General features: G+C 40.9%; 1 protein-coding gene across 2 annotated transcripts in view; it reads left to right on the top strand.

The window, feature by feature from the left end:
- The first annotated feature begins 262 nt into the window (after positions 1-262).
- The window catches only part of ASTN1 (astrotactin 1), a 316,153-nt gene continuing 290,631 nt past the window's right edge, over positions 263-25,784 (top strand). For both annotated transcript variants that reach the window (XM_065877622.1, XM_065877613.1), the window contains exon 1: positions 263-545. In XM_065877622.1, coding sequence (XP_065733694.1) covers positions 263-545 — 283 coding nt within the window. The remainder of the gene's footprint in view (positions 546-25,784) is intronic.

The raw sequence follows: 25,784 nt of genomic DNA, 5'->3' as shown, positions 1-25,784 counted from the left end.
TTCTCCACTCCCCACCTCCCCCCACCCCCTTTTCCCCTTCCCCAGATAAGCAGCTCCGGGAAACAAAGAGCGCGGGCTCTCCAGGCATCAGCGCTTAAGCCCTGCACCAGGCTAGCGGCGTCTCATTCCGGGGACCAGAGCTTTCCCGGCTCCACATCTCCTCCCCAACGTCCCCCGCCTCCCGCGCTCGCTCGCTCGCTCCCTCCCGCTCGCTGCCTCCCCCACCTTCGCGGCGCTGGGAGGAAGGCGGCCGGGGCTCAAGATGGCTTTAGCCGGGCTCTGCGCCCTGCTTGCCTGCTGCTGGGGGCCGGCGGCGGTGCTGGCCACGGCCGCGGGCGACGTGGATCCTTCCAAGGAGCTGGAGTGCAAGCTGAAGAGCATCACGGTGTCGGCGCTGCCTTTCCTGCGCGAGAACGACCTGAGTATCATGCACAGCCCCTCGGCCTCCGAGCCCAAGCTCCTCTTCTCGGTACGCAACGACTTCCCGGGAGAAATGGTCGTGGTGGACGACCTGGAGAACACGGAGCTGCCCTACTTCGTGCTGGGTGAGTCCCGGGGGAGGTCGAGGCGCTGGCCCGGCGCCCTCACCGCCCCCACTCGGGCTCGCTCTCCACACCCACTCGCCGGCGACCTCCCCTCCCCCACTCCTACCTCCCTGGATCCGCCCCATTCCCAGACCATTCTCCATACCGACTTGCAGACTGGCGCCTCAAAGCTGGGCCTTCCACCTCCCCTCAGCCGCCCTGCCCCAAAGGAACAGGTTGCAGGAGTCTCTCTGAAACCTTTCCCAGCCTTGACCTCCCAGCTTTCATTCAGAAGCACGTTGACAGGGCACGTCTTGGCAGTTCCCAGCTCACCTCCCAGAAGCCCTTTTTCCACTCCCAGGCCAAATGCTCAGCTCTTCGCTTCACACTCCCTGGGCCCCCATCCCCACCCACAGCATCCCCTGGGGGAGTTAGAAATAGGTATCCAGTGCCCACCTAGCCAGGTATGTGCAGGTCAGATTGCACTGGCTGAATCTCCAGTATTCACTCACTGAGAGCTCTTTTTCTGTCACCAGGTTGCTGAAACTCTCTGGCCTTCTTTCAGAACAGAAGTTTCCTACACCCCTGGTGTCCATCCTGGCAAGTCCTACCTCCATGCTTACATGTAACAGATACCTCCTTACAGACACCTCCACATTTCCAATTCCTTGGATGAACAAATCATCCAACTGTAGTCTGTTAACACTGGCATCTTTGTTCTCCAGCTCCCTTAGATAGATAGGCATTCCTGCACAGAGAATAGCCTCCCTGGCCAAGAAGCTCTTCCTTCCTTTGTTTATTTATTTACATCTCTCTCTTGGTATCCCTATTTTAATTTCCTTAGGCCATAAAACTCCTTCAGATACTGGAACTTCTACATCACTTCTAATCCACCCCTCTTTTTTCACTTCCAAGCTGCAAAGATACTGTAGTCCTGCTCCAGCATCTTGCAAAGTACCACAGGTTCATGTGACCTTGTTGTCCAAAATTTCCGTCACTTCTCCATGTGCAGATCTATCTCACCCTGCTGTGCATGCCCACCATGCGATCCATTTCTTTACTGCTGCTATAAATCATTCTTATTTTGCCCAGGAGAGAATTAAAATATAACCACAAGTAAGTTTCTAGATCCAAGAAAAAAAAGTGAAAATGTCCAGGAAGCTGTTTCATCTCTTGACTGCCCGACCAACTAAAGTTCACTTTGTAGGGACATGGCTTCCTGTTGGCCGTATGTAGGTTGAAACCACAAATGGAATGCTATTTCACATCCTCTTCATGCTCTTTCCTTACGAGACTTAAAACATTAAAAGTGGATGAGTAAACCCCCACTCTCCAGCCCCTATGGAAAAACTATTTCAGAAATTGCCTGGTCCTTTGAAAAGTTGGTTCACAGTTCCTGGAGTACAGCTCAGTAGACCCCATTAAGCCCAACCTACAGCCTTGATGGCATTATTTAGTTTTGCGTTAAAAATGTACTAATAACACAATAAAAACTGGGGACTAGCTGGGAATGCTGACATTGTGGATCCGCTGTTGATTAAAATGTGTAATTGCTGGGTTATTCAGTGGATGTAAATTTTGTGTTGAAGTCATGCTGATGTGCAAGTACAATCTGTTCATTGTCATGTGTAAGAATGAGTATAGGGAATTATATGTTTCTAAAGAGCCTATTTTGGGCTCTACATGCAGTGTTTACTGTGCATCAAGAGGGACATGTGTGATACATGAAAAAAAAGAAGATTGGACTAACAGGTATTCAAAATTCCGGTTCCTTTTTTGCAGAATCCCAAAGCAGGGCCTAAAGCCATGATGTGGCTACTAGGGTCCAATGTGCACAGCAAAAGCCCAGATGTTAAAGAATGGCTTTTCTGCACCTCAGTGCAAAGCTGCCCACTGCAGCACCCTGCTGGAGTTGCTATGGTAACCTCCTGCAACTTGGCATTTACACGCAGGAGCAGACACACTCTCTCATTTCAGGGCCAGATGCATTTGCTCAATGCATTGATTGTCCCCTGCCCTCCCAGTTAATGGGGTATGTTCAGAACCAGAGATGTATTGGTACCTTCCCTTTTGGCCCAGTATTCTCAGGGGGAGTAGGAGTGAATCTCAGCTTGCGTAGCGGGGCAGAGCTGGACAGAAAGAGAAAGGAGTCCAAGTTCATGGAAGTCAAGGGTGGTTGCTTTTGAAGTTAACTTTTGTTGTCCTGGATCCTGTCACTCGTGGCTGACAGTAAGGTCTGTAGTGACTTTGATTTAGAGGTTTCCCTACTCTTACCTCTAGAACCTGGTTTGCTTAATCCACCCCCTAGAGGAATTTGAATCGATCAGTCCTGGGAACTTATTGAGCATTTACTTGCTTGACATTCTTAGGTGCTTTTAGGATACAGAAGTTAAAAAAAAATAAAAGGCTTCTGCCCTCAGAGCTGTGAGTAATAACACCTGATTGTGTGGCAAGGTTGTCAAGGGCTGTAGGAATGTGGAGGAAGGAGATACTTGCATGGCAAGAGCAGACTCCATGGAAGATATGGGCTTGACTAGGGGCCTTGACCAAAATCAGATCCTTTTGTCTCCAGGGTCAAGTCCTATACCTCAGTGAGGCAAACAAGTGTCTTCTTCTGACTATAGCCTTCTGCAGCCTCTTATCTCTACAAGTCTGCCATGGTTTTCAGGGCTCTTTCAAGACTTTGCACATGCTCTTCCCTCTGCCTAGAATGGTCTTCCCCACTCCTCCACTTGGCAGCCATTCATTCTTCCTTCTATACCCTGCACACATAGGCACCTCTCGATGAAGCCTTTCCTACCCCCACCAAAGTAGTTTGAGTTCATTTATCCCTCTTCAGTGCTCTTTGCATGGATTAAAAAAAATAAACACACACACACACAAATGAACAAAATCAAAGATAGGTTAGATTTGGCTTGGCCTAGGAAGGGTGAAGCCATTTGAGGTCATGGAAAGGATGAGCCAAGTATGGTAGTAGGAATGAATGTGGGACTAGCATGCATATGGCACAGGACAGAGATTTGCCTGGTGGTCTGAGAGTACAGAGGACTCTGCCTGGCTCTGTAGGGTGGGACATGGCTCACCACTTAAAAGCCAAGCAGGGGACGGCTGACTTGACAGAGAAAGCACCGAAGCCTGACTTGTAGAGGCTATCTCAGCCTTCGAAATTGTTGTCAATTTTGCTTGTAGGGTAACTCTGAGGGGCAGTGGAGGGGGTGGCGTTATCTCCTGTTCTCTGAAGTAGGATTTGCAAATTCTGCTGCAAGGGCCGTATGTAACTTTCAGATGTGTTTTGTTTGGCTACACACAGTTTTGAATTTCAATGTTCTTAGTCGCGTCATGCCATCTCTAGATTGCCATACTTCCTATGAATATTGATTGTACTATGGCTGAACCTCTTCTTTATGGTTCTTATCTGGTACCTCTTAGCCAGGTAATCTAAACCCCTGTTTTCAGAAGTGTTGTAAAACTTTCTATAATATGGGAAAATAACTGCAATTCCTAACTCAAAATACTTAGATACGTAGGCCTTATTACCCTCTCAGGAGAATATAAAATTTTGCTGTGCAAGGTGCTATTTAAGGTGTCTGGAGCAGGCCAGTGTGGTGGTTAAAAGAACAGGCTTTGAAGACAGATCTGGTATCAACTCCAGACTTTCCACTTATTCCAACAGTGGAGAAAAGTAAGGATGGAGAGGTTAAGTAACTTACTGAGGGTTACATAGCTGACGATTGATGGATCTGTAACTTGAACTCAGGTTAATATGACATTTAAGTCTTTCTCTTATTTGCTATTTCATAGGCCTTAAAAGTTTTCAAAATCTGTTATTTTTCATGGTTGAATAAAAGGAGCCCTGGCAATGGTTAGAATAGGGAAAACACACTCAGTTTGCATAAAGGAGTCCTTTTTGGTTTCTATGTAAACACCTTTTGAACACCCTTGTCCATCAAGTGATTTCTCACATACGCCTTAATACAGAAGAGGATGAACTTCACAAGGAATATTTACCTAAGTAGGTATACTTACCTAAGCAGAATTGGGGAATTCTTATTTCATTCATAGTTTCCAGGTCTGGGTAGCCACGTGTTATGGTGTGTTATGGCACCCACAGCCATGATGAACAAAGTAGGGTATATGGGGATTAAGATAACATGTTCAGTGCTCTTCTGAGAAGGGCCCCACAGAAATGCAAACTGGGAAGCCCAGACAGCAGGTTCTGCTGTGAAATGGAGCCATCCGGAAGGCACTGTGGTTTCAGCTTCTTGACGAAGTCCACTGAAGTTTGTATCAGGTGATCTTATGCATAGAATTCACTGTCAGAGCCCAGTGGCACTGCTTGAATAGCAGTTACTGAGCTTTTTGATTGGCTTCAAATATAACATTAGACATAGTTTTCTACTTACCATTGAGCTTGGCCTAATAGGAAGCATCCTAGTTTTTTTCCCCACATATCCCTCCATCTCCCCATTCAAGAAGAAACTTTAAAATTTGTTTGTTTTCCTTCCTTTTGCTCTTTGCTACAGTGAGCTGCCTAGGTTAACGGCAAACAAATTCACATAGAGTGGCAGCCCCATCCAAGACATGGGAGGATGATTAGTAGCAACCTTAAGGTAGGGTCTTCAGCACTTATATAACTCTTACTAGCAGAATGCACTAATTTATAGTATTGAGAGGGTTGTTATTTACTATTTCTCTACAGAACTGTAGATTTTACATCAAAGGAATTTTAAATGCAAGAGTGATGAATTTTACATTTCAAATGCTCTTCTAGATATATTGATATGGTTTGAAGTTTTTGAAGGAAAAGTAAAATACAAGCTTAATTTCTTTATATATATTTGGAGGCAAGATTGAGGTCTTGATTTACAGAATATATATACACACACATATATATGTATTTTTTTCTTTGTTTCTTTTTTTTTTTTTTTGTGGTACGCGGGCCTCTCACTGTTGTGGCCTCTCCCGTTGCGGAGCACAGGCTCCAGACGCGCAGGCTCAGTGGCCATGGCTCACGGGCCCAGCCGCTCCGCGGCATGTGGGATCTTCCTGGACCGGGGCACGAACCCGCGTCCCCTCATCGGCAGGTGGACTCTCAACCACTGCGCCACCAGGGAAGCCCTGTTTATTTATTTATTTATTTTTTTTGCCCTGTTTATTTTTAAGGAATGTAATTAAACCTAAAGTCTAGTAGTTTCTCAGATTAAGCCCAGTTTACGAACAGAACGTGGCACCTTTTCAGCAGGGATATGCCAAGACTTTCTTCACTTATATACCAAGTTCAAATACGTGCAAACAGATGTATTTTGCTCAAAAAAGCTCTATTTTGAGCAAGTTAATCTCCCAGGATAAGTTTAGGCCTATGGTGATTTTTAACATACCACAATTTGGCATCTATCGCCATTTTTTATTATAAATATGAAATAGTTAATATTTTATTTTTTAATCATATACACTTTAAATACTGAGAGAAAAAAACAAAGTGCCTCTATTGATCTCCTAGTTTCCAAGGAGCAAAATTTGGAAAACTTAACTTCTTGCCGATGGCAATGTAAACCGACATGATGACTTCTGTAAAACAATTTGATATTATATAGTAAAGTTGAAAATATACATGCTTTATCACCAAGCAATTCCACTTCTAAGTATTTATTATATAGGAATTCTTACATCTATACACAAGAATATTTGTAGCAGCATTGTTGGTAGTAGCAAAACCTGGAAGCAACCCAACATCTTAATAGGAGGCTAGAAGTATACAGGTGTTATAGTTACCCAATGGAGTATTATCCAGCCATGAAAATAAATGAGTTGCAGCTACATATACCAACATGGGTAAACCTCACAAATATATCATAAGTGAAAATAAGCAACTAACTTAAAAATACAAATGATATAATTTCATTTATATAAAATTCAAAATAACGACATATTGTTTAACGATACTTACCGATGTACAATTTGTATGAAAAGCAAGGAAACAGAAAAACACAAAGGATGGGTGTTACCTCCTGTGCAAATATAAGATGATGTGAAGGAGGAGGGAAAAAAGAGGGCTTCAGACATTCTGGCAGTTCTTGATTTTTGTTTTTCTTCCTTTTTAAAAAAAGTAAACTTAATTTTTATAACAGTTTTAGATTTAGAGAAAAATTGTGAAGATAGTACAGAGAGTTCCCATATACCCTGCACCCAGTTTCAACTGTTATTAACATCTTACATTAGTATGATACATTTATTACATATAAAGAACCAATACTGACACATTACTATTAACTGACGTCTATACTTTATTCAGGTTTACTTAGTTTTTACCTAGTATCCTCTTTCTGTCCGAAGATCCTACCGGAATCCTATGTTACATTTAGTCATCACATCTCCTTAGGCACCTCTTGACTGTGAGAGTTTCTCAGACTTGTTCTTTTGTGTGTGTGTGTGTGTGTGTGTGATACGCGGGCCTCTCACTGTTGTGGCCTCTCCCGTTGTGGAGCACAGGCTCCGTACGCGCAGGCCCAGCAGCCATGGCTCACGGGCCCAGCTGCTCTGCGGCATGTGGGATCTTCCAGGACCAGGGCACAAACCCGTGTCCCCTGCATCGGCAGGCGGACTCTCAACCACTGCGCCACCAGGGAAGCTCTCAGACTTGTTCTTGATGACCTTGACAGTTTTGAGGGGTACTTGTCAGGTCTTCTGTAGAATGTCCCTCAATTTGGATTCTTTTTTTCTTCATTCTTTTTCTTTTTAAAATGTCTTTACTGGGGTATAATTGCTTTACAATGTTGTGTTAGTTTCTGCTGTATAACAAAGTGAGTCAGCTATATGTATAAATATATCCCCATATCCCCTCCCTCTTGCGTCTCCCTCCCACCCTCCCATCCCACCCCTCTGGGTGGTCACAAAGCACCGAGCTGATCTCTCTGTGCTATGCGGCTGCTTCCCACTACCTATCTATTTTACATTTGCTAGTGTATATATGTCAATGCTACTCTCTCACTTTGTCCCAGCTTACCCTTACCCCAACCTGTGTCCTCAAGTCCATTCTCTATGTCTGCGTCTTTTTTCCTGTCCTGCCCCTAGGTTCTTCAGAATGATTTTTTAGATTCCATACATATGTGTTAGCATACAGTACTTGTCTTTCTCTTTCTGACTTACTTCACTCCGTATGACAGACTCTAGGTCCATCCACCTCACTAATAATAACTCAATTTCATTTCTTTTTATGGCTGAGTAATATTCCATTTGTATATATGTGCCACATCTTCTTTACCCATTTATCTCTCAGTGGACACTTAGGTTGCTTCCATGTCCTGACTATTGTAAATAGAGCTGCAATGAACATTGTGGTACATGACTCTTTTTGAATTACGGTTTTCTCAGGGTATATGCCCAGTAGTGGGATTGCTGGGTCATATGATAATTCTATTATTAGTTTTTAAGGAACCTCCATATTGTTCTCCATAGTGGCTGTATCAATTTACATTCCCACCAAAAATGCAAGAGGGTTCCCTTTTCTCCACACCCTCTACAGCATTTATTGTTTATAGATTTATTGATGATGGCCATTCTGACTGGTGTGAGGTGATACCTCATTGTAGTTTTGATTTGCATTTCTCTAATGATTAGTGATGTTGAGCATCCTTTCATGTGTTTCTTGACAATCTGTATATCTTCTTTGGAGAAATGTCTATTTAGGTCTTCTGCCCATTTTTGGATTGGGTTATTTGTTTTATTGATATTGAGCTTCATAAGCTGCTTGTATATTTTGGAGATTAATCCTTGGTCAGTTGCTTCATTTGCAAATATTTTCTCCCATTCTGAGGGTTGTATTTTTGTCTTGTTTATGGTTTCCTTTGCTGTGCAGAAGCTTTTAAGTTGCATTAGGTCCCATTTGCTTATTTTTGTTTTTATTTCCATTTCTCTAGGAGGTGGGTCATAAAGGATCTTGCTGTGATGTATGTCATAGAGTGTTCTACCTATGTTTTCCTCTAAGAGTTTTATAATGTCTGGCCTTACATTTAGGTCTTTAATCCATTTTGAGTTTATTTTTCTGTATGGTGTTAGGGAGTGTTCTAATGTCGTTCTTTTACATGTAGCTGTCCAGTTTTCCCAGCGCCACTTATTGAAGAGGCTCTCTTTTCTCTGTTGTATACTCTTGCCTCCTTATCAAAAATAAGCTGACCATATGTGCCTGGGTTTCTCTCTGGGCTTTCTATCCTGTTCCATTGATCTATATTTCTGTTTTTGTGCCAGTACCATACTGTCTTGATTACTGTAGCTTTGTAGTATAGTCTGAAGTCAGGGAGCCTGATTCCTCCAGCTCCATTTTTCTTTCTCAAGATTGCTTTGGCTATTTGGGGTCTTTTGTGTTTCTATACAAATTGTTAAGTTTTTTGTTCTAGTTCTGTAAAAAGTGCCAGTGGTAGTTTGATAGGGATTGCATTGAATCTGTAGATTGTTTTGGGTAGTAGAGTCATTTTCACAATGTTGATTCTTCTAGTCCAAGAACATGGTATATCTCTCCATCTGTGTGTATCATCTTTAATTTCTTTCATCAGTGTCTTATAGTTTTCTGCATACAGGTCATTTGTCTCCTTAGGTAAATTTATTCCTAGATATTTTATTCTTTTTGTTGCAGTGGTAAATGGGAGTGTTTCCTTAATTTCTCTTTCAGATTTTTCATCATTAGTGGATAGGCGTGCAAGAGATTTCTGTGCATTAATTTTGTACCCTGCTACTTTACCAAATTCATTGATTAACTCTAGTAATTTTCTGGTAGCATCTTTAGGATTCCCTATGTGTAGTGTCCTGTCATCTGCAAACAGTGACAGCTTTCCTTCTTCTTTTCCAATTTGGATTCCTTTTATTTCTTTTTCTTCTCTGATTGCTGTGGCTAAAACTTCCAGAACTCTGTTGAATAATAGTGGTGAGAGTGGGCAACCTTGTCTTGTTCCTGATCTTAGTGGAAATGCTTTCAGTTTTTCACCATTGAGAATGATGTTGGCTGTGGATTTCTCATATATGGCCTTTATTATGTTGAGGTAGTTTCCCTCTTTGCCTACTTTCTGGAGAGTTTTTATCATAATTGGGTGTTGAATTTTATCAGAAGCTTTTTCTACATCTCCTGAGATTATCATATGGTTTTTCTCCTTCAGTTTGTTAATATGGTGTATCACATTGATTGATTTTTGCATATTGACGAATCCTTACACTCCTGGGATAAACCCCACTTGGTCATGGTGTATGATCCTTTTAATGTGCTGTTGGATTCTGTTTGCTAGTATTTTGTTGAGGATTTTTGCATCTATGTTCATCAGTGATATTGCCCTGTAGTTTTTTCTTTTTCTGCGGTACGCGGGCCTCTCACTGTTGTGGCCTCCCCCGTTGTAGAGCACAGGCTCCACACGCGCAGGCTCAGCGACCATGGCTTACGGGCCCAGCCGCTCCGCGGCATGTGGGATCTTCCCGGACCGGGGCACGAACCCGTGTCCCCTGCATCGGCAGACGGACTCTCAACCACTGCGCCACCAGGGAAGCCCTGTAGTTTTCTTTTGTGTGACATCTTCATCTCGATTTGATATCAGGTTGATGGTGGCCTCGTAGAATGAGTTTGGGAGTGTTTCTCCCTCTGCTATATTTTTGAAGAGTTTGAGAAGGATAGGTGTTAGCTCTTCTCTAAATGATGGTGTTCGCCTGTGAAGCCATCTGGTCCTGGGCTTTTGTTTTTGGAAGATTTTTAATCACAGTTTCAATTTCAGTGCTTGTGATTGGTCTGTTTATATTTTCTGTTTCTTCCTGGTTCAGTCTCAGAAGGTTGTGCTTTTCTAAGCATTTGACCATTTCTTCCAGGTTGTCCATTTTATTGGTATATAGTTGCTTGTAATAATCTCTCATGATCCTTTGTATTTCTGCAATGTCAGTTGTTACTTCTCCTTTTCATTTCTAATTCTGTTGATTTGAATATTCTCCCTTTTTTTCTTGATGAGTCTGGCTAATGGTTTATCAATTTTGTTTATCTTCTCAAAGAACCAGCTTTTAGTTTTATTGACCTTTGCTATTGTTTTCTTCATTTCTTTTTCGCTGACCTCTGATCTGATGTTAATGCTTTCCTTCTGCTAACTTTGGGTTTTTTTGTTCTTCTTTCTCTAATTGCTTTAGGTGTAAGCTTAGGTTGTTTATGTGAGATTTTCCTTGTTTCTTGAGGTGGGATTGTATTGCTCTAAACTTCCTACTTAGAACTGCTTTTGCTGCATCCCATATGTTTTTGGCCAACGTGTTTCATTGCCATTTGTTTCTAGTTATTTTTTGATTTCCTCTTTGATTTTTTCAGTGATCTCCTGGTTATTTAGTAGCATATTGTTTAGCCTCCTTTTGTTTGTATTTTTTACAGTTTTCTTCCTGTAATTAATATCTCGTCTCATAGCGTTGTTGTCAGAAAAGGTACTTGATATGATATCAATTTTCTTAAATTTACGAAGGCTTGATTTGTGACCCAAGATATGTTATATATTGGAGAATGTTGCGTGAGCACTTGAGAAGAAAGTGTATTCTGTTGTTTTGGGATGGAATGTCCTATAAATATCAATTAAGTCCATCTTGTCTAATGTGTCATTTAAAGCTTGCGTTTCATAATTTATTTTAATTTTGGTTCATCTGGCCATTGGTGAAAGTGGGGTGTTAAAGTCCCGTAATATTTTTGTGTTACTTTCAGTTTCCCCTTTTATGGCTGTTAGCATTTGTCTTTCTTATTGAGGTGCTCCTCTGTTGGGTGCGTAAGTATTTACAATTGTTATATCTTCTTTTTGGATCGATCCCTTGATCATTATGTAGTGTCCTTCTTTGTATCTTGTAATAGTCTTTATTTTAGAGTTTATTTTGTCTCATATGAGAATTGCTACTACAGCTCTCTTTTGATTTTCATTTGCATGGAATATCTTTTTTCCATCCCCTCACTTTCAGTCTGTATGTGTCCCTAGGTCTGAAGTGGGTCTCTTGTAGACAGCATATATATGGGTCTTCTTTTTGTGTCCATTTTGCCAGTGTATGACTTTTGGTTGGAGCATTTAATCCATTTACATTTAAGGTAATTATCAATATTTATGTTCCTATTACCATTTTCTTAATTGTTTTGGGTTTGTATTGTAGGTCTTTTCCTTCTCTTGTGTTTCCTGCCTAGAGAAGTTCCTTTAGCATTTGTTGTAAAGCTGGTTTGATGGTGCTGAATTCTCTCAGTTTTTGGTTGTCTGTAAAGGTTTTAATTTCTCTGTCAAATCTGAATGAGATCCTTGCTGGGGGTAGTCATCTTGGTTGTAAGTTTTTCCCTTTCATCAATTTAAATATGTCCTGCCACTCCCTTCTGGCTTGCAGTTTCTGCTGAAAGATCAGCTGTTAACCTTATGGGGATCCCCTTGTATATTATCTGTTGCTTTTCCCTTGCTGCTTTTAGTATTTTTTCTTTGTATTTAATTTTTGATAGTTTGATTAACATGTGTCTTGGCATGTTTCTCCTTGGATTTATCCTGTATGGGACTCTCTGTACTTCCTGGACTTGATTGACTATTTCCTTTCCCATATTAGGGAATTTTTCAACTGTAATCTCTTCAAATATTTTCAGACCCTTTCTTTTTCTCTTCTTCTTCTGGGACCCTTATAATTCGAATGTTGGTACATTTAATGTTGTCCCAGAGGTCTCTGAGGCTGTCCTCAATTCTTTTCATTCTTTTTTCTTTATTCTGCTCTGTGGTAATTATTTCCACTATTTTATCTTCCAGGTCACTTATCCATTCTTATGCCTCAGTTATTCTGCTATTGATTCCTTCTAGAGAATTTTTAATTTCATTTATTGTGTTGTTCATCATTGTTTGTTTGCTCTTTTCTTCTAGGTCCTTGTTAAACGTTCCTTGTATTTTCTCCATTCTAGTTCCATGATTTTGTATCATCTTTACTCTCATTACTCTGAATTCTTTCTCAGGTAGGCTGCCTATTTCCTTTACATTTGTTTGGCCTGGTGGGTTTTTACCTTGCTCCTTCATCTGCTGCATATTTCTCTGTCTTCTGATTTTGCTTATCTTACTGTGTTTGGGGTCTCCATTTGCAGGTTGCAGGTTTGTAGTTCCCGTTGTTTTTCGTGTCTGCCCCCAGTGGGTAAGGTTGGTTCAGTGGGTTGTGTAGGCTTCCTGGTCGAGTGCACTGGTGCCTGTGTTCTGATGGATGAGGCTGGATCTTGTCTTTCTGGTGGTCAGGACTTTGGCTGGTGGTGTGTTTTTGGGGGTCTGTGAACTTATTATGATTTTAGCCTGCGTCTCTGCTAATGGGTGGGGTTGTGTTCCTGTCTTCCTAGGTGTTTTGCATGAGGCATGCAGCACTGGCTCTTTTTGGCCGTTGGGTGGAGGTGGGTCTTTGCGTTGAGATGGAGATTTCTGGGAGAGCTCTCGCCGATTGATGTTACATGGGGCTGAGAGGTCTTTGGTGGTCCAGTATCCTGAACTTGCCTCTCCCACTTTAGATGCTTAGGCCTGACATCAGGCCAGAGCACCAAGACCCTGTCAGCCATACATCTCAGAAGAAAAGGGTGAAAATAAGAAGGAAAAAAAATTAAAATTAAAGAAATAATAAATAAAAAAATTAAATTATTATCATAAAAAATAATAATATTTAAAAAAAAGAGCAACCAAATCAATAAACAAATCCACCAATGATAAGAAGCCCTAAAAACTAAGCTAAGATAAACATAAAAATCCGAAACAAATCAGTAGCATTCGGCAAACCCCAAGTCGACAGTTGCTCCCAAAGTCCACCGCCTCAATTTCGGGACAATATGTTGTCTATTCAGGTATTCCAAGACGCAGTGTACATCAAGTTGATTGTGGGGATTTAATCCACTGCTCCTGAGTCTGCAGGGAGAAATTTCCCTTTCTCTTCTTTGTTCTCACAGCTCCTGGGGTTCAGCTTTGGGTTTGGCCCCACCTCTGCATGTAGGTCGCCCTCAGGCATCTTTTCCCCACTCAGACAAGAGGCGGTTCAAGCAGTGGCTCTTTAGGGGTCTCTTGTTCCCTCAGGTCGTGGGGTGGGAGGGGTACTGTAGTCATAACTGGAATGCGGGGTGAGCCTGCGGTGGCAGAGGTTGGCGTGACGTTGCAACTGCCTGAGGCATGCTGTGTGTTCTCCCAGGGAAGTTGTCCCTGGATCACGCGCCCCTGGCAGTGGCGGGCTGCACAGGCTCCTGGAGGGGAGCGAGGGTGTTTGGATAGTGACCTGTGCTTGCACACAGGATTCTTGGTGGCTGCAGCAGCGTTGGATTTTCTTGCCCGTTTCTGGGGTCCGTGCTGATAGCTGTGCAGCAGCGTTAGATTTTCACGCACTTCTCTGGGGTCCGTGCTGAGACGGGCTCATGCCCGTCTCTGGAGCTCATTTAGGCAGTGCTCTGCTTTCTGTGGGCAGATGGGGAAGGAATCCCCTCTCCTCACGCACCCCAGAACAATGGTCTGTTGCCTCTTCGGCAAGTCCAGACTTTTTCCCGGACTCCCTCCTGGCTAGCTGTGGCACACTAGCCCCCTCAGGCTATCTTCACACAGTGAACCCCAGTCCTCTCCCTGGGATCTGACCTCCGAAGCCCACGCCTCATTTCCCAGCCCCCACCTGCCCCAGTGGGTGAGCAGACAAGTGTCTCAGGCTGGTGAGTGCTGGTCGGCACTGATCCTCTGTGCGGGAAGCTCTCCGTCTTGCCCTCTGCAGCCCTGTTGCTGTGTTCTCCTCCGTAGCTCCGAAGCTTCCCCCCCTCCACCCCCCATCTCCGCCTGTGAAGGGGCTTCCTAGTGAGTGGAACCTTTTCCTCCTTCACAGCTCCCACCTAGAGGTGCAAGTCCCATCCCTATTCTTTTGTTTCTTTTTTTTCTTTTTGCCCTACCCAGGTACATGGGTATTTTCTTGCCTTTGGGGAAGTCTGAGGTCTTCTGCCAGCGTTCAGTAGGTGTTCTGTAGGAGTTGTTCCACTTGTAGATGTATCTTTGATGTATTTGTGGGGAGGAAATTTATCTGCACATCTTACTCCTCTGCCATCTTGAAGGTCCCCCTTCCACTCATTTTCTTAGATACTTAGTTACTTTGTAAAGATAGTTACTTAGGTCAGCATCTTTACCGCCCTCACCCCCTAGTAAAGTTGCATCATGTATTTAAGATACAGTTAGTGTTTTGTCACTTTCTGCATTCCATCGTGGAATCACCCAACCTCTTAAATGTTTTCTTTTCTCTTAGTTTGTAAACTTCAATGTTGGCTCTTTGTGCTCTAAAGTTTTATGGGTTTTTAACAAATATACACTGTCATATATCCAAAATTATATTATCATACAAAATAGTTTTACTGCCCTACAAAATTCTTCACTCTTTGCCTATGCCTATTCAACCCTTTCTTCATTACTCCAAACTCTGGCAACCGCTGAGCTTTTACTCTCACTATTGTTTTGCCTCTTCCAGAATGTCATGTAGTTGGAATTACACAGTATGTGGCCTTTTCAGACTTGCCGCATTCACTTAGCATTATGCATTTAAGATTCATTCATATGTTTTTTTTATGGCTTGTCAGCTCATTTGTTTTAGTGCTGAATAATATTATATGGTGTGGATGTACCACAGTTTATCCATTTACCTATTGAAAGACATATCGGTTGCTTCCAGTTTTTAACAATTAAGAATAATAGTGCTATAAATATTAGCATATGCCTTCTTTGTGTGCTGGCTTTTTTGTTATGTTTTGTTTTTGGAATCTCAATGGAGAGGTTTGAGTTAATCATACACCTGAATCCAAAATATATTTTATCATAGGTCTGTGAAAGCCTTCCTCCTTCCAGTGGCTCACTTGTTTGTTTGTTTCTTTTTATCCTTACCTCCAATTTCCAGCTGCCCTTCCTCACAGGCCAACACTCTAATTTTTTCAATATGTATCTTTTTTTAAACATGTTCTTGTGAAATGTGAATAGTTTTTTGTGTACTCGTGTTATTGTTACTTTAACTAAATGGTGATGTGATATAATGACATTCTGATTCTTACTGTTTTCAGCCAGCACTCTATTTTAAGATCCACTCATGTTACTATGTGTGAATATAACCCGACACTGTACTGTCCAATTAAATTTCTGCAGTAATGATAATGTCCTATATTTGCCTTATTCAGTATGGTAGTCCCTACCCACATGTGGCTCTTTTGCACTTGAAATTTTGCTAGTGCTTCTAAGGAACCAAATTTTTTCTTAAAAAAATATTAAATAATTAACGTTGAAATAACCTCATGTGGCTAGTGGTTATGATGTTGAAAGTGCATATATAGGACATTTCCACCATTGCAGAAAGGATGACTGGACAGAGAAGGTCTAGCATTCCATGTTGGGCGTCTTCCCCATTTTACCAATCCATTCAGTGATGTATGCCTAGATTGCCTCCAGCTCCACATCCCTATAAATAATGCTGTGATAACCATTTTTATACATATTTCCTCAAGGATCATTGTGAAAGTTTCTCTGGGATATACAGCAGGAGTAGAATTGCTGGTTCATAAAGATTATGTACACTTAATTTGACTAAATACCATCAGATTGTGCTCAGAATGGCTGCCCCGGTATACACTCTCATCAGTGGTATTTGAGAGTTCCTGTATCCCCATTGTCCGGTGTTCTCATTTTTGTCAATCCACTACATGTAAAGTGATATCTCATTGTGTGATTTCACTCTGCATTTTTAGCAGCACTTTAAAACACTAAGGCACTTATCCCCTTGATTGTAATATGAATGATGAAGCATTTGTTTTCCTCAGATGGATGTATGTCTTTTGATTTCACCTGTATTTTTGTTTGGTTGGTTGGTTGGCTGGTTGGTTTTCCAGAAGCTTTTAGATTTTATGTATTTTAATTATTAATTATTTATTTTTGGCTTCTACACCTTAAGTCTTAGGGGAAGTTCTTCCTCCCTTTAGAGAAGTTTTTCCTCACTTTAGGATTATAAAAGGATTTATTACTTTCTGTTCTCATACTCTAGTGGTTTCATTTGTTGCATTTAAATATTTGGTATATTTTGAACTTATTCTGGTGTACACTATGAGATATAACACCTTATCCAGATGTACTGTATGAAGTGCCAACTTTAGCTCCTCAGATAGTTACTCAGATGTCTCAGTGTCATTTATTAAGTAGTTTGTGCCTTCCCCTCAGACTTGAGGCATCACCTTTTTCTTATAGTAAATTCTTTAATATAGTTAAGTTTATCTGAACTTCTGTTCTATTACTACATATAGCTGTTTATGTGCCTACCGTATTGTTTTAATTATTGAAGCTCTGTAGATGTTTCAGTATTTGGTAGGAGTAGTCACTTTTGCTACTATTCTTTTTCAGAATTCTCCTAAGCATTCTTCTTCTTCTTTTTTTAAATATAAACTTTCAAAGAAGCTTGTCTAGTTCTAAATATATATATGTATATACACACACACACACACACACACACACACATATATATGTATATACATATAAAACATCAAGAAAAACAAACACTAGTAATTTTTTGGCTTGAAATCCCATTAAATTAACTAAGGGGGAATTAATTAAATCCTTATAATGTTAAGTTTTTCTATTTAAGAACTTAGTATGTCTGTATTTATTCAAGTCTTCTAGTCTGTCCTTTCATAGAGTTTTAAAGGCTTTTTGCCCCCTCATATAGTTCTTGCGCATCTCTTATTAGATTTCCTTCTAGGTATTTTATCATTTTGTGGTTTTGTAAAAGGAGTATTTTCTTTATATATATTCTCAACAATTATGTTTATATATATGAAATCTACTGATGTTTATGTTAATTTCAACCCCCATTACCTTACTGAATCTCTAGCCATACTAGTCTATCAGTTGCTTCTCCTGAATTTATAGCTATATACATATCATATGCAAATACTGATAATTTTATATCCTTCCTTTAAGTTTTTTACCTTTAATTTCATTCTCACTGGTACTGGTTCTGGTACTAATTCCAATATAAGGGCAAAGAAGAATGTGAATTCACATTTGATAATGTGAATTCGTCTCTTTTCCTAACTTTAATGGCAAATAACACCGCTGTCTTACAATTATGATAATGGCTTTTGGGTTAAGGTAAATAAAAATGACCATGTTAAGAAAGAATTGAGTGTTTTTTCCCTATCAAAAATGATTTTTAAAAAATTAAAAATATTTTTTGAGTATCTATAGAGATAATCATATGATTTTTCTCCTTAGATTTATTAAAAGGATAAATGGTATAAATAGACTTTCTAATACTGAACCATCTTTGCATTCCTGAAACAACTTGTACATGGTAAATGATAAATTATGCCTTTAATATGCTGTTGGATTCTGTTTGCTAATATTTTATTATGGATATTTTGCATCAGTATTCCTAAGTGAGATTAGTCATAGATTTTCTTTTTTTGTGTGTGTAATCTTTGTCAGAATTTGTCACCTATTTTACGTTTGATACATTTACATTTTTTCGTAAAAATAATTGTCAAGTTTTCCCTCTTTGTTTGCTCTAGCACAATTTAGATAGCACTGCAATTATAGGTAGAGCTTGTAATCGTTTTTTTTTTTAAATTTATTTATTTATGTTTGGCTGTGTTGGGTCTTCGTTTCTGTGCGAGGCCTTTCTCTAGTTGTGGCGAGCGGGGGCCACTCTTCATCGCGGCGCGCGGGCCTCTCACTGTCGCGGCCTCTCTTGTTGCGGAGCACTGGCTCCAGATGCGCAGGCTCAGTAGTTGTGGCTCACGGGCGCAGTTGCTCCGCGGCATGTGGGATCCTCCCAGACCAGAGCTCGAACCCGTGTCTCCTGCATTGGCAGGAGGATTCTCAACCACTGCGCCACCAGGAAAGCCCAGAGTTTGTAATCTTAACCACTGTACCATACAGTATGGTGAGTGTAATGACTGAATCAAGAACTGATTACTTTGTTGGTAAATAATGAACAACTAACTAAGTCAGACAGAAGAATAGGGAATTCCTTCCAAAGACAATGGTATAAGTTGAGACTCAAAGGATGGTGGGATTTAGTCTGCTAAATAGGGGGTTCTAAGTTTGGAAAAGAAATTATGACCTCTAGCCTAAGGAAACAGGAAGTAGAAAATGTAAAAACCAACATGGGTGAAAGGATGTGCAGAATAGTTGTATTTAAGTTTCACGTTTGGCACTCATGGCAAAGCTGGCAACCTTTGGTTGAAGGGGCATGAAGCTGAGTATGTAAACCGAAGAAACAGCCAGTGAATTCTTTTACTCTTGCCAGTGCCTAGGTAGTTTTTATAATTCTAAGTAGTGAGGGGAATACTCACAGGGAATCCACCATACTATAGAGCTCCAGGAGGCAGTTCCCATTGAAATCTGTGTACACATAGCATCACCTAGAGTTCTGCAGTGAAAGTCTCTGTACTTTTAATGGCCTTGACTGATGACTTCAGATTGTCCTGTCCTCCTCTAGATATCTACTTTTCCTCCAAATATGAATTCTGAGAATTAAAATTCTCCCTCACTCATTTTTCCCCATCGTAATCTCATCCTGTGGCTTGGCCTTATTCTCCTTCCCATGTCCCTTCTCCGTTCCTTTCTAGCGTTCTCTGGCTGGCTCTTTTCAGTCTAGCGCTAATCATCGATATAACCTGAAAAGGTGCAATGGCAAAGAGTGGCTACTTTATTGAAAAGTATCCTTCTGGACACTTTCTCAGAATGTTCCCCAGTGTGTGGGAGGAGTGGCCATTTCCTGTTTTCTTCACTGATGCTTCTATATCAACTGTTCTTAGCCTTAGGACCATGTATAGGCTCCAGAGTCTATTGTGTATAAACGTTATGTGTAAGTGCAGTTTCTTAGAAAGTGAGTCCATAGCTTAAATCAGATTTTAAAGGGGGTACTATAAGTGGGAAAGGGGTTAACCTTCTGGAACAAAGCTACCTTAATAACGTGACTTAAAGAAGAAAAGTTTACTCTCAGATGATGACAGTTCCAAGGTGAGTGGTTAAGTTTGGAAGGGCGGCTGCACTCCCTGCAGTGGTTCAGAAATCCAGAATCCTTTCATCTTGTAGTTCTGCCAATCTCCAAGTCTTTATCTTGTGCCACACATGAAAGCAGGCTCACCAGCATGTGTGTTTTAGCTCATACGAAGGAGAAGGGCAGAAGTCCTGGGTAACAATTTTCATAGTTTTTTTTTTTTTTAATTTAAGCAAATGAAGCAAAAATTGTACATATCCTGTCGACTCCCATGTCATTGTTTACATGGGCCAAATCTTGGCAAATGGTGCTGGGAAATACATCCTTAGCTGGGTGGCCATGTGCTCAAGTTAAATGAGAGAGAGAGACAGACAGAGGGAGAGAGAGAAGAAGAAGGAGTAGGAGGGGGAAGGGAAGGAGGAGGAGCAGGGGTGGGGAAGGAGGGCAAGGTAAGGCAAAGATTTTGGGGGACATTACCAGTCTTTGTCACAAGGATCTCAGAAAAGTTAAGAACCACCCTTTTAGACCATACAGTTCTACTCTCCTTTCAGGAAACACCTCTTTTTTTTTTTTTTTAATTAATTAATTTATTTATTTTTGCTGTGTTGGGTCTTCGTTTCTGTGCAAGGGCTTTCTCTAGTTGCGGCGAGCGGGGCCCACTCTTCATCGCGGTGTGTGGGCCTCTCACTGTTGCGGCCTCTCTTGTTGCGGAGCACAGGCTCCAGACGCGCAGGCTCAGTAGTTGTGGCTCACGGGCCTAGTTGCTCCACGGCATGTGGGATCCTCCCAGACCAGGGCTCAAACCCGTGTCCCCTGCATTAGCAGGCAGACTCTCAACCACTGCGCCACCAGGGAAGCCCCAACACCTCCTTTTTGGAAGTACACATCTTCAGGTTCATCACCATCTGCCCCTCCTAGTTGTCTCCATGTATCAGCTTCCAGGCCTTTCACTAATGAGCTTGGCACTGCCCCTCTGGTTTTGCTCTCTTTACCCAAGCCATATCATTAACCATGTAGACCTGGTTCAAGATACCTATTCTTAAAGGACAAGATAGTAAATATTTTAGGCTTTTCAGGCCATGTCATCTCCATTGCAACTACTCAAATATATCTTTGTAGCAGAAAAGCAGCCATAGACAATATGTAAATAATTGGATATGGCTGTGTTCCATTAAAACTTTATTTTTAAAAATAGGCAAGTGGCCCACAGACCACAGTTTGTCAACCTCTGATGTAGACAATGCATCTAATTTCCTACTTTATAATTCCTCGACTCCTATAACTCCATTGACCAACAAAACTCCACTTTATTCACCCATAACTTTGGTCACAACCCCTCATCCCCAGAACTCTCCAACTCTGAAACTGGTCCTAGTCAGACTACAAATTCTTCTTTCCAGCTCTCATGCTCTCCTGTTCCCTTTGACTTATCTTTGGTCCTTTGAAATTCACCATTTCATTGATCTTTTTATTTCCCCCATGTCTATTAGAATGTTTCTGGCATCTCCTCCTTTTCCTGAAGTACCTTTTGATCAGAATCCTCAATTTCATTGCTTCCTGTCATTATACAGCATCTACCAGTTGAATGTCCAAATGTAGATCAGTTCCCCTAAATCCACATGCTTTACTTGTATCCACAGACTGAGTGCTGAGATCTGTGTGTAAATATTCCCTTTTGCATGGATTTGAGGTACTATAAATATCTAGGTTCTAATCTCAGTTTGGTCCTAAACATTGCTTATTAATTTTTATTGTCCTTGATAAACCTCTCTTTTCATTGCCCTCAGTGATCATCTCAAACCATCTTAAGCTCCCAACTTAATATCTACATCTTTACACTTAGCATAAGACCTTGCCTCGTAACTTTACCTAAAATATTGAGACTATCAAGCATACTTTCTCTACACCCCAACTCTCAAATTTGTAGACCCACTTCCATACTCCTTCTTACCTTCTCATCTCCAACTTCCAGTATTTTTTGAGTAGCTGCTAAGTACCAGTCATGATACTAGGCTCTCAGGATACAATGAGAAATAAAAAAGACGCAATCCTGTCTTTATAGAACCAAGAATTCTTTCTCTTCTGGGGCCTCACTGTATTTTTCATTCCTCTTTTGTAGAGCTTTACCTTTTTCTCCCTCTTTTTCCTAGATCTTTCCCACCAGCCTATCAATATATTCATGTTTCTCCTATCTTAAAAAAATCATCCACTTACTTGTATACCCTCTTAGTGATTACCTTATCAGTCTCTTCCTGATCACAATGGCTTTTGGCTTCCTGTCTGCTTCATTGCATTGAAGTCGCCATTGACCCCTTAATGTTAAATCCAAGGAATACTCTTCTATCCTGCACTGTCGCATTTGTCACTGCTGATCTTCACTGAATTCATCTCCGTCTTTTCTTGGGTATTGTACAAACTCTTTAGAGGTAGAGAGGTATGTTATAAAACTGAAAGAAAGCCACTGTGGCCAGGACATGAAAGTAGAAAGAGTTTTTCCAAAATCAGCTGGTGGCAACTTCAAGAGCCTTGCTATTTCCCAGCTTACAATACTGCAGTGACTCCCAGAACCTGCTGGAGACGCTTGGGATTCTTAGCAAAGCATGAAAGGTACGCCATGATCTGGTTCCTCTATCTCTAGCACCATCTCTGATTAACATCATATTAATTTGAAACTCTTCCATTTCAAGTAAGAGAAAACATAACTCAAATTGACGTAAATGATAGAAAGGATCTGTAGGCTCAGGTCAATGAAGGTGGTAACCAGGCTTCCTTCTGTTAGGACTCCAGCTGTGTGTCTCTACAGTTCTCAAGGCTTTGACTTCCTTGGTCAACTACATCCTTAGACTGGTAGTAAGAGAGCTGCAGCAGTTCCAGGTATCACATCCATATGGAAAAGTATGGAAAAGTGTCCAGAGGAAGAGTCAGGCTGCTTCTGAGAGTTCTCTCATAAGAGGAAGAAAGCTGTGCCCTCCCAGCAGGCTCCTGCAAACCTCTCCTTGCAATTCTTGGCATGAGTTGACTTAGGCCTCCCCAGCCCTGGATCAATCTCTGTACCAAGAGGGATGCAATAACCGGTCAGCTTCAAGAAATCAGGGCCTATTCCTGGAGCTGGGGTCAAACTCCCAGACTGCATGGGGAGAGGGAAGTTGAGGAGGACACCTCAAAGTCACTTCAACAACTCCCCTCCACTTCCTGCTTCAGGAATGGTGACCTATCATTCTCTCTTTAAAATTTCCCCCTAATTTCATTCAGTTTTTGGTATACATCTTTTTATTTTTTTAATTTTTTGTGACATTTTATTTATTTATTTAACACCTTTACTGGAGTATAATTGCTTTACAATGTTGTGTTAGTTTCTGCTGCATAACAAAGTGAATCAGCTATATGAATACATATATCCCCATATCCCCTCCCTCTTGCGTCTCCCTCCCACCCGCCCTATCCCACCCCTCTAGGTGGTCACAAAGCACCGAGCTGATCTCCCTCTGGTAGGTGGCTGCTCCCCACTAGCTATCTATTTTATATTTGGTAGTGTATCTATGTCCATGCCACTCTCTCACTTCGTCCCAGCTTACCCTCCTCCTTCCCTGTGTCCTCAAGTCCATTCTCTATGTCTGCATCTTTATTCCTGTCCTGCCCCTAGGTTCTTCAGAACATTTTTTTTTTTTTTTAGATTTCATATATATGTGTTAGCATACGGTATTTGTTTTTCTCTTTCTGACTTATTTCACTCTGTATGACAGACTCTAGGTCCAACCAACTCACTACAAATAGCTCAATTTCATTTCTTTTTATGGCTGAGTAATATTCCATTGTATAAATGTGCCACATCTTCTTTATCCATTCATCTGCCGACAGACACTTAGGTTGCTTCCATGTCCTGGCTATTGTAAATAGAGCTGCAGTGAATATTGTGGTACATGACTCTCTTTGAATTATGGTTTTCTCAGGGTATGTGGCCAGTAGTGGGATTGCAGGGTCATATGGTAGTTCTATTTTTAGTTTTTTAAGGAACCTCCATACTGTTCTCCATAGTGGCTGTATCAATTTACATTCCCACCAACAGTGCCAGAGGGTCCCCTTTTCTCCACACCTTCTCCAGCAATAACTGTTTGTAGGTTTTTTGATAATGGTCATTCTGACCGGTGTGAGGTGATACCTCATTGTAGTTTTGATTTGCATTTCTCTGATGATTAGTGATGTTGAGCATCCATTCATGTGTTTGTTGGCAGTCTATATATCTTCTTTGGAGAAATGTCCATTTACGTCTTCTGGCCATTTTTGGATTGGGTTGTTTGTTTTTTTGATATTGAGCTGCATGAGCTGTTTGTATATTTTGGAAATTAATCCTTTGTCAGTTGCTTAATTTGCAAATATTTTCTCCCATTCTGGGGGTGTCTTTTCGTCTTGTTTATGATTTCCTTTGCTGTGCAAAAGCTTGTAAGTTGCATTAGGTCCCATTTGTTTATTTTTGTTTTTATTTCCATTTTTCTAGGAGGTGGGACAAAAAGGATCTTGCTGTGATGTATGTCATAGAGTGTTCTGCCTATGTTTTCCTCTAAGAGTTTTATAGTGTCTGGCCTTACATCTAGGTCTTTGATCCATTTTGAGTTTATTTTTGTGTATGGTGTTAGGAAGTGTTCTAATGTCATTCTTTTACATGTAGCTGTCCAGTTTTCATAGCACCACTTATTGAAGAGGATGTCTTTTCTCCATTGTATATTCTTGCCTCCTTTACCAAAGATAAGGTGACTGTATGTGTGTAGGTTTCTCTCTGGGCTTTCTATCCTATTCCATTGATCTATATTTCTGTTTTTGTGCCAGTACCATACTGTCTTGATTACTGTAGCTTTGTAGTATAGTCTGAAGTCCAGGAGCCTGATTCCTCCAGCTCCATTTTTCTTTGTCGAGATTGCTTTGGCTATTCGGGGTCTTTTGTGTTTCCATACAGATTGTGAAATGTTTTGCTCCAGTTCTGTGAAAAATGCCTTTGGTAGTTTGATAGGGATTGCATTGAATCTGTAGATTGTTTTGGGTAGTAGAGTCATTTTCATAATGTTGATTCTTCCAGTCCAAGAACATGGTATATCTCTCCATCTGTCTGTATAATCTTTAATTTCTTTCATCTGTGTCTTATAGTTTTCTGCATACAGGTCTTTTGTCTCCTTATGTAGGTTTATTCCTAGGTATTTTATTCTTTTTGTTGCAGTGGCAAGTGGAATTGTTTCCTTAATTTCTCTTTCAGATGTTTCATCATCAGTGTATAGGAATGCAAGAGATTTCTGTGCATTAATTTTGTATCCTGCTACTTTACCAAATTCATTGATTACGTCTAGTAGTTTTCAGGTAGCATCTTCAGGATTCTCTATGTATAGTATCATGTCATCTGCAAACAGTGACAGTTTTACTTCTTTTCTGATTTGGATTCCTTTTATTTTTTTTCCTCTTTGATTGCTGTGGCTAAGACTTCCAAAACTCTGTTGAATAATAGTGGTGAGAGTGGGCAGCCTTGTCTTGTTCCTGATCTTAGTGGAAATGGTTTCAGTTTTTCACCACTGAGAACAATGTTGGCTGTGGGTTTGCCGTATATGCCCTTTATTATGTTGAGGTAATTTCCCTCTATTTCTACTTTCTGGAGAGTTTGTATCATAAATGGGTGTTGAATTTTGTTGAAGCTTTTTCTACATCTATTGAGATGATCGTATGTTTTCTTTCCCTCAATATGTTAATATGATGTATCACTTGATTGATTTGCATGTATTGAAGAAGCCTTGTGTTCCTGGGATAAACCCCACTTGATGATGGTGTATGATCCTTTTAATGTGCTGTTGGATTCTGTTTGCTAGTATTTTGGTGAGGATTTTTGCATCTATGTTCATCAGTGATATTGGCCTGTAGTTTTCTTTCTTTGTGACATCTTTGTCTGGTTTTGGTATGAAGTTGATGGTGGCCTCGTAGAATGAGTTTGGGAGTGTTTCTCCCTCTGCTATATTTTTGAAGAGTTTGAGAAGGATAGGTGTTAGCTCTTCTCTAAATGATGGTGTTCGCCTGTGAAGCCATCTGGTTCTGGGCTTTTGTTTTTGGAAGATTTTTAATCACAGTTTCAATTTCAGTGCTTGTGATTGGTCTGTTTATATTTTCTGTTTCTTCCTGGTTCAGTCTCAGAAGGTTGTGCTTTTCTAAGCATTTGTCCATTGCTTCTAGGTTGTGCATTTTATTGGCATATAGTTGCTTGTAGTAATCTCTCATGATCCTTTGTATTTCTGCAATGTCAGTTGTTACTTCTCA

The sequence above is a fragment of the Phocoena phocoena genome, chromosome 1 (genome assembly GCF_963924675.1).
Source record: "Phocoena phocoena chromosome 1, mPhoPho1.1, whole genome shotgun sequence".
NCBI classification, from domain to species: Eukaryota; Metazoa; Chordata; class Mammalia; order Artiodactyla; family Phocoenidae; genus Phocoena; species Phocoena phocoena.
Note: the sequence above shows the minus strand (reverse complement) of the source record. Positions and strands in the feature narration are given on the sequence as shown.